At 40.9% G+C, this 9,619-nt stretch overlaps 1 protein-coding gene across 2 annotated transcripts in view; it reads left to right on the top strand.

The window, feature by feature from the left end:
• Positions 1-5,938: 5,938 nt before the first annotated feature.
• The window catches only part of wu:fc38h03 (acetylcholinesterase collagenic tail peptide), a 47,133-nt gene continuing 43,452 nt past the window's right edge, over positions 5,939-9,619 (top strand). For both annotated transcript variants that reach the window (XM_060943192.1, XM_060943191.1), the window contains exon 1: positions 5,939-6,183. In XM_060943192.1, coding sequence (XP_060799175.1) covers positions 6,084-6,183 — 100 coding nt within the window. In that variant the 5' untranslated portion in view covers positions 5,939-6,083. The remainder of the gene's footprint in view (positions 6,184-9,619) is intronic.

The raw sequence follows: 9,619 nt of genomic DNA, 5'->3' as shown, positions 1-9,619 counted from the left end.
AAGTCCATGTCATCCACATGTATCGCAGAGCTGCACCAGACAGGTTCTACAAAGACAGACGTACAAACAATTTTTTTCTGCTATTTGAACAGTTTGGATAGATGAATTACATTTTTTCAGGAATAATATTATGACTTTTCTAACAAAGAAATGCATTTTAGTTTTTAAATAAAAAAGTCTTTGGGTGTAACTACAGCAGAGAAGAGGAGGAATTCGTACTCCATGAGCCTTCTAAGTCTACAGTGGTGCTTGAAAGTTTGTGAACCCTTTAGAATTTTCTATATTTCTGCATAAATATGACCTAAATCATCATCAGATTTTCACACAAGTCCTGAAAGTAAAGAGAACCCAGTTAAACAAATGAGACAAAAAATATTATACTTGGTCATTTATTTATTGAGGAAAATGATCCAATATTGTATATCTATGAGGGGCAAAAGTATGTGAACCTCTAGGATTAGCAGTTAATTTGAAGGTGAAATTACAGGTCTTTTCAATCAATGGGATGACAATCAGGTGTGAGTGGGCACCCTGTTTTATTTAAGGAACAGGGATCTATCAAAGTCTGATCCTCACAGCACGTTTGTGGAAGTGTATCATGGCACGAACAAAGGAGATTTCTGAGGACCTCAGAAAAAGTGTTGTTGATGCTCATCAGGCTGGAAAAGGTTACAAAACCATCTCAAGAGTTTGGACTCCACCAATCCACAGTCAGACAGATTGTGTACAAATGGAGGAAATCCAAGACCATTGTTACCCTCCCCAGGAGTGGTCGACCAACAAAGATCACTCCAAACTCCAAAAGCAAGGCGTGTAATAGTCGGCAAGGTCACAAAGGACCCCAAGGTAACTTCTAAGCAACTGAAGGCCTCTCTCACATTGGCTAATGTTAATGTTCATGAGTCCACCATCAGGAGAACACTGAACAACAATAGTGTGCATGGCAGGGTTGCAAGGAGAAAGCTACTGCTTTCCAAAAAGAACATTGCTGCTCGTCTGCAGTTTGCTGAAGATCACGTGGACAAGCCAGAAGGCTATTGGAAAAATGTTTTGCAGATGGATGAGACCAAAATAGAACTTTTTGGTTTAAATGAGAAGCATTATGTTTGGAGAAAGGAAAACATTGCATTCCAGCATAAGAACCTTATCCCATCTGTGAAACATGGTGGTGGTAGTATCATGGTTTGGGCCTGTTTTGCTGCATCTGGGCCAGGACGGCTTGCCATCATTGATGGAACAATGAATTCTGAATTATACCAGCGAATTCTAAAGGAAAATGTCAGGGCATCTATCCATGAACTGAATCTCAAGAGAAGGTGGGTCATGCAGCAAGACAACGACCCTAAGCACACAATTTGTTCTACCAAAGAATGGTTAAAGAAGAATAAAGTTAATGTTTTGGAATGGCCAAGTCAAAGTCCTGAACTTAATCCAATCAAAATGTTGTGGAAGGACCTGAAGCGAGCAGTTCATGTGAGGAAACCCACCAACATCCCAGAGTTGAAGCTGTTCTGTATGGAGGAATGGGCTAAAATTCCTCCAAGCCAGTGTGCAGGACTGATCAACAGTTACCGGAGACGTTCAGTTGCAGTTATTGCTGCACAAGGGGGTCACACCAGATACTGAAAGCAAAGGTTCACATACTTTTGCCACTCACAGATATGTAATATTGGATCATTTTCCTCAATAAATAAATGACCAAGTCTAATATTTTTGTCTCATTTGTTTAACTGGGTTCTCTTTATCTACATTTAGGACTTGTGTGAAAATCTGATGATGTTTTAGGTCATATTCATGCAGAAATATAGAAAACTCTAAAGGGTTCACAAACTTTCAAGCACTACTGTATGTTGTGTAAACTACGCACAAAATTAATATGTTAAATATATCTATTATGTAAATACCTTATTCAAATAGCGTTGTTGATAAGTGATGCTGGTGCAGAACATGGCCTACAGAGCCATCGTGAAAAAGTCTGAAATAATGATCTTAAGAACATCATGGACAGGGTGCTGCAATACATTGTGTTTGAACGTTATTCATTTACTAAACTTTAAAAGAAGCATAAATCCTGTTCACCTTCAATGGAATTGTAATTAACTAAGGAAAAAAAATCTTTTCACATGCCATAACTGGTTTGAATCCTGTGGGTGGAAATTTCCAGAATCAAAAGCTTAGCAGTTCCAAATGAATAAATATGATGGTATATACACACTTACTGGTCACTTTAATAGGAACACCTGTGCCTCTGCTCATTCAGGCAATTATCCAGTGAGCCAATCACATGAGTACAGCACAATGCGTAAAGTTAGTCAAACATCAGAATGGGGTAGCAGTTGATCATCTGGGACTTTCAGTTCTGTTGGTGGAAATGCCTTGTTGATGAGAGAGATTAGAGGAGAATGATCAGACTAGTTCCAGCTGACAGGAAGTCTGCAGTAACTTAAATAATCACCTTTTACAACTGTGGTGAGCAGAAAAGCATCTCAGAACACACAAAAGCTGATGGGCTACAACAGCAGAAGAGCACTTCAGGTTCCACTCCTGTCAGCTGAGAATAGAAATCTGTGCTGTTATATTGCAGATTTCTTGCTGCACAGATTCCTCAGGAACTTTACAGCAAAGATCAGCAACATCCATCCATCCATCATCTGTAGACACTTATCCTGTTCTACAGGGTCGCAGACGAGCTGGAGCCTATCCCAGCTGACTACGGGCGAAAGGCGGGGTACACCCTGGACAAGTCGCCAGGTCATCACAGGGCTGACACATAGACACAGACAACCATTCACACTCACATTCACACCTACGGTCAATTTAGAGTCACCAGTTAACCTAACCTGCATGTCTTTGGACTGTGGGGGAAACCGGAGCACCCAGAGGAAACCCACGCGGACATGGGGAGAACGTGCAAACTCCACACAGAAAGGCCCTCGCCGGCCGCTGGGCTCGAACCCAGGACCTTCTTGCTGTGAGGTGAAAGTGCTAACCACTACACCACCAGCAACATGTTGATGGGAAATATGGTTCATTTGCAACGTTTTGCCTGCTGTCAGTGAGACAGAGAAAAGAGTGTTAAGTTCACATCTGCACCGTCACTGCCAACTGGTCCAAAAGTAAGTTGTTCTACTGGGTACAGAACAAAGCATTTTGGTGTGAAGTAGGCAGGCTGGGAGAGTCAGACAGTGCAGAAATGTCTCCTGTAAAACAGTGAAGTGCAGCAATTTACTGCTGTGAGATTACACACAAGTCAGCATTCTGGCAGCTAAACATTCTGCTTCAAAAACTGCATTAAGATGAAAGCAGAATCTACCAGAGGCTACAGCAGACCCAGACTCACCCAAGACCAACTGGCGATTTTCCAGTCTGGTTTCTGAAATATTGTAACCAGCTCATCCTACACCAACAACAATGCCATGGTCAAAGTTACTGAGATCACACGGAGATTCCCTCATTCTGGTGTTTGATTAACATTAACCGAAGCTCTTGATCTGTATCAGTAGGACTGTATGCATTGTGCTGCTTATGAGTAGCTGACTGGATAACTGCATGAAGGAGCAGCTGTACAGGTGTTTATAATAAATCTGCTTCATAGATTAATCATGCAATTAAACTTATAAAACATAACTTTGCTGTGGTCCTATGTAGCTGCTTTGTTATTATAATTTTACAGATAAAATGAGACTAAGTACAGGAGTGAAACTAATAATTTACTATATGTACTACAGTGTCTTGCAAAAGTATTCATCCCGCTTGGTGTTTGTCCTGTTTTGTCACGTTACAAGCTGGAATTAAAATGGATTTTTGGGGGATTAACACCATTTGATTTACACAACGTGCCTACAACTTTAAAGGTGAAAATTGTTGTTTTATTGTGACACAAACAATAATTAAGATGAAAAAACGGAAATCTGGAGTGTGCAAAGGTATTTAACCCCCAAAGTCAATACTTTGTAGAGCCACCTTTTGCTGCAATTACAGTTGCAAGTCTCTTGGGGTATGTCTCTATTAGCTTAGCACATCTAGCCACTGGGATTTCTGCCCATTCCTCAAGACAAAACTGCTCCAACTCCTTCAAGTTAATTCTGGTTGAAGTTCAATTGGATTGAGGTCTGGGCTTTGACTAGGCCATTCAAAGACATTTAAATGTTTCCCTTCAAGCCATTCCAGTGTAGCTTTAGCAGTATGTTTAGGGTCATTGTCCTGCTGGAACATGAACCTTCATCCCAGTCTCAAACCTCTGGCTGACTCAAACAGGTTTTCCTCCAGAATTGCCTTGTATTTAGTGCTATCCAGCTTTCCTACAGTACTGACCAGCTTTCCTGTCCCTGCAGATGAAAAAACATCCCCACAGCATGATGCTGCCACCACCATGCTTCAGTGTAGGAATGATGTTCTCAAGGTGTTGGATTTGCACCACACATGGCATTTCCCGTGATGGCCAAAAAGATCAATTTTAGTCTCATCTGACCAGAGAATCTTCTTCCATGTGTTTGAGGAGTCTGCCACATGCTGTTGAGCAAACTCCAAACCTGTTTTCTGAAGCAATGGCTTTTTTCTGGCCACGCTTGCATAAAGCCCCACTCTGTGGAGTGTATGGCTTAAAGTGGTCCTATGGACAGATACTCCCATCTCCACTGTGGATCTTTGCAGCTCCTTCAGTGTTATCTTTGGTGTCTTTGTTGCATCTCTGATTAATGCCTTCCTTGCCCCTCTGTGAGTTTTGGTGGACGGCCTTCTCTTGTCAGGTTTGTAGTGGTGACATATTCTTTCCATTTTGCTATGATGGATTTAATGGTGATCCGTGGGATATTCAAAGTTTGGGATTTTTTTTATAATCCAACCCTGATCCATACTTCATGACTTTGTCTCTGACCTGTTTGGAGGCTGCTTGGTTTTCATGTTGCTTGCTTAGTAGTGTTGCAGAGTCAGGGTCCTTCCAGAACAGGTTGATTTATGCAGACATCATGTGACAGATCATGTGACACTTTGATTGCACACAGATGGATCTTAATCAACTAATTATGTGACTTATGAAGTGAATTGGTTGGAGCAGATCTTATTTAGAGGTTTCATATGAAAGGGGATGAATACCTATGCACACTCCAGATTTCTGTTTTTTCATCTTAATGATTGTTTCTGTCAGAATAAAACAACAATTTTCACCTTTAACCTCCTAAGACCCAAGCTGTTTTTTTTACATGCATTTTTTTATTTATATTTGCTATTTGGGCTTATTAGAACCTGATTAGAATAAAAACTAAGCATCATCTTTGATAAGATGTACTTTTTGAGAAAAAGTATGTCCACATATGTGGATTCTTGTTCTGAATTTCTAAAAAGTGCTGTCCACGTATGTGACCGCTAGGCCCTAGGAGGTTAAAGTTGTAGGCATGTTGTGTAAAACAAATGATGCTAACCCTCCAAAAATCCATTTTAATTCCAGCTTGTAATGTGACAAAACAGGACAAACACCAATAGGGATGAATACTTTTGCAAGATACTGTATACAAGGTTTTAAACTACTTCATTACTCATGTAAACAATATTCCTGATAGAGTAACAGTGACAGTGAGGGATTGATGAACGATTGAATTGGATTCAGTGGTCCTTAGTGTTCCAGTAGAGCTGCTGGGAGTCAGTAAATCTTCTCCATTCGAACGCAACCTTTTCCCCTAACATTTCAATGATTCTCTGTTATGAACTCCTAGTTTTATGTGTTTATTCTTTTAATATTCCTCATATTGTTCATGGCAACTGACTTTCAGGCAGAGGGAAACTATCTTTAGGCTGTCCTCCACTTTCTCGGGTATCAGTGTGTACTTGGACACGGGCAGGTCTGCAGTAGTAAACGTGTCTAATCTTGGCAGGGGCTGTGGTGTGTTAGCGTTAGTGCTGTAAATAACACCGGAAGCACTCCTCACTCAACCATCTGCCTTTACAGAAACTCAGAACGACTGGAAACAAAAGGACATTTTTGTGGAGACAGTGTGGAATAGCCTAGGTGTGAGGAGGACAGAAGAGAAGTGGTGAGGCTAGCACAAACACTAACTCAGACTCTGACTTCTACAGCAGGCAGAAACATGGCTTTGGTGAGGACTGGACTACAGATCCAGCTCCTGCTTTACTTCGTCTCAGGCTTCTCACCTGGCAAGGTCAATAACCAGCTCCCTTTACCGACAGGTAAGACCCTGTTTATTCTCTGTGTGTGCATAAAAAACACAAACCAGGATTTTGCTTTACGTTTGTCCAAAATAACAAGTGGACCAATTATTACAACATATAGGGCTACATTACTCCAACATATCACATCAATAAGACAATTCTAGGCATAAACAATTAAAGTAATTTGTGTGAATGTGCATGTTGTTAATTCTGTAGCACTGTATAACACAACACTAATGCACCAAAATAATATATCTTATTTAATCACTTCACTTTCATATATATATATATAAACTGCTTATCATTCCTCAGCCTTATTCAGCTGATTAGACCTTACCTGCTTTCTTAAAGCTATTTAAAGATGCAATAGTTGATTTTTTTTTAATTTCTCATTTGTATCAATAACCTATAAAATACATAGAACATGTTGTAATGGTTTAAGTCATTACCTCAACACAAGTGTATTACAGTACACGGTTTAGAAAACCGCTTTATGGTCTGTGTTACTAACTCTTTTCAGAGGAAAGTAGCTAAAACGTGCTCAGAAAGGAACTAGATGATGTCATATACTAATTTGCATATTTAACAACAAATTAAGGTACATGATAAAGGAAACTTTTCTGAAGACACAGAGAACTTTTCTTATTGAAGTAAGGCATATTTGTTCATGGCATCAGAAACTAATATTTTATGTATTTACAAAATACTATATAGTGAGGAGTCATGAAAGAAACTGGAAGAGAGAGTTTAAAATGAAAGAAAAAGAAGTGCAAGGGTGGAACAAACAACAGTGCTCAGTGATTGGCCATCAGGGACAGTAGTGATCAGTGATTGGCTGTCAGGGACAACAATGATCAGTGATTGGCCGTCGGGGACAGTAGTGATCAGTGATTAGCCATTGGGAACAATAATGATCAGTGATTGGTTGATGGGGACAATAGTGATCAGTGATTGGCTGACAGGAACAGTAGTGATCAGTGATTGGCCAAATAGTAAACAGTGATTGGCCATTGGGAAAAATAATGATCACTGATTAGCTGTTGGGAACAATATCAGTGATTGGCCGTCAGGGAAATAGTGATCAGTGATTGGCCATTGGGAAAAATAATGATCACTAATTGGCTGTCAGGAACAATAATGATCAGTGATTGGCCGCCGGGGACAACAGTGATCAGTGATTGGCCATCTGGGACAACAGTGATCTCTGATTGGCTGTCAGGGACCACAGTGGTCACTGATTGGCCGTTGGGGACAACAATGATCTCTGATTGGCTGTCGGGAACAACAGTGATCTCTGATTGGCCGTCGGGAACAACAGTGATCTCTGATTGGCCTTCAGGAACAACAGTGGTCACTGATTGGCCGTCGGGAACAACAGTGGTCACTGATTGGCCGTCGGGGGCTACAATGATCTCTGATTGGCTGTCAGGAATTAACACCTGTTGAGTGGAGATGCTTATCTAATGCCGCTTTTCCACTACCAACGCGGCTGAGTCGGGCTGAGCCGTGCCGTGCTGAGTCGAGCTGAGCGGGGCTGTTGGAGTTGCATTTCGACTACAACCGCGCTGAACCGTGCTGGCTGGAAGTGGGTGGACACATTGGGTGGAGTTAGCGAAAGTGGGTGGACGTCACGTGATGTCGTTAAGCAGCGCAAACAGTGACATCAGTGAGCTTTTAAGCGGTAGTCTCACGACCCGAATAGTAAACAATAAACATGGAGGACATGGAGTCGTTAGTGTTGCTGGTCTTGGTGCTGTGGCTTGTTGTCACCGACAACGCGGACAGATACTGGCAAGAGCGTATAGATGAGGCGAGGCGCATAAGGCTTCAGAAATTCTCGTAATTCGTAATTCTCCTTCTTCCGGGTTTGCGGTGTTTACAGATCCCAGCGTGCTCGCGGGGCGTGTGTGGGCATGTGAGGACACTCCTCCTCACCAATCAGTGCACAGGGGAGTGTCTGCTCACGCCCCCAGCCTCACTCGGCACGGTTTGGCTCGCTTCAGCCCCATTCCAAAACGGTGCGAGTTTTAGGGGCTAAGCAGGGCTGAAGCGAGCTGAGTCGTGCTGGTTTTTGGTAGTCGAAACGCGAGCCGTGTCGGGCTGAAGTGAGCTGAAGTGAGCTGGAAAAGGGTAGTGGAAAAGGGCCATAAGAGCTTGGTTTCTAAAAGCCAAGCACAGCCTCCCCATTTATAGCATATATGCACTGCTGTTAACAGTTTGTGAAATTGTTGTTTTAGCTATCAGAGAAGACTGCAGATGTCAGCTCTGCTAAAAACAAACAAACAAACCTATAAACAATTATTCCCACATGCCCTGGTGTTTTTTTTTTTTTAAACTCAGTGTCCTAACAAGCAGTATTAGCTTAATGCTAGCTGTGTATTTATCTACTTGTGAGGTATGTTTTTATCTTATTGTAGACTTTTTTATAATCAGATTTTATTTTATTTTTAACAACAAATAAACAAACAAACAAACAACAACATCAGCAAGAAAAAGAAAACTGTCACGAGCCCGAGTTGGAGAAAATAAATACAGAAATATAAATACAATAAAAGGGGGGGGGGGGGGGGTCTTGTATACCTTACTAGTCGTTTGTCAGATATCCAAGAGACAACATCCATTCAACACATTAACAAGCCACCAACAAACAGAGGAAGATTCTGTTAAAAAAAAAAAATTAATTCAATGAGCTTTTTCCTTTCTGGATAATATCACCTAGATCTCTGGGCAAGTGTTTTATCAGAGGCTGCCATATATCCATAAAATTGTTGTTTCCTTTTAACTTGGCACTTAATCTCTCCATTGGTAAGACTCCAAAGATTTCCTTATACCACTGAGTCACAGTGGGAGGTTTTTCTTGAATTCAATTAAATAAAATACATTTTCTGGCCAAAAGTAAAAGTTTATCTAAAAGCTTACTACTTCTTGCATCCAACACTTTACTTTTAGGTGGCAGCCCCAGTAGAAACTGGCCCGGATCTTTACAGATCTTGTGTTTTAATATTACACTTATCTCCTTTGTTATGCATGACCAGAACTTAGATATTTTTGGACAATTCCAGAAAGAGTGTATATATGTCCCAGATGTGAGTTTACATTTAAGGTACAGTGGTGATCTACCCAGATCTATTTTATTCATAATATGAGGTGTTCTGTGTTGTCTGTGGAATATTCTGTATTGCATTTCCTTCAGTTTATTGCTAAGAAACAGAGAATGTATGGCCTGGATGCTTGTCTCCCAAGAATCTTCATGATAAACACTCTGTAAGTCTTCTTCCCATCGCTGAACAAGCTTCCTAATATTGTGCCCAGTATAGCTCTGTAACCCATCATAGAAGTAAGAGTTATGACCTTTATTTAATCAAAAATTGGTTATTAGCTTTTCAAGGGGTCCTGACAAAGCTGCATCCTGATTTGATTTGACGTTTGTATTGATATTGTGTCGAACTTGAAG

The sequence above is a fragment of the Neoarius graeffei genome, chromosome 16, assembly GCF_027579695.1.
Source record: "Neoarius graeffei isolate fNeoGra1 chromosome 16, fNeoGra1.pri, whole genome shotgun sequence".
Taxonomy (NCBI): Eukaryota; Metazoa; Chordata; class Actinopteri; order Siluriformes; family Ariidae; genus Neoarius; species Neoarius graeffei.
This window is presented reverse-complemented; position numbering and strand designations above follow the sequence as displayed.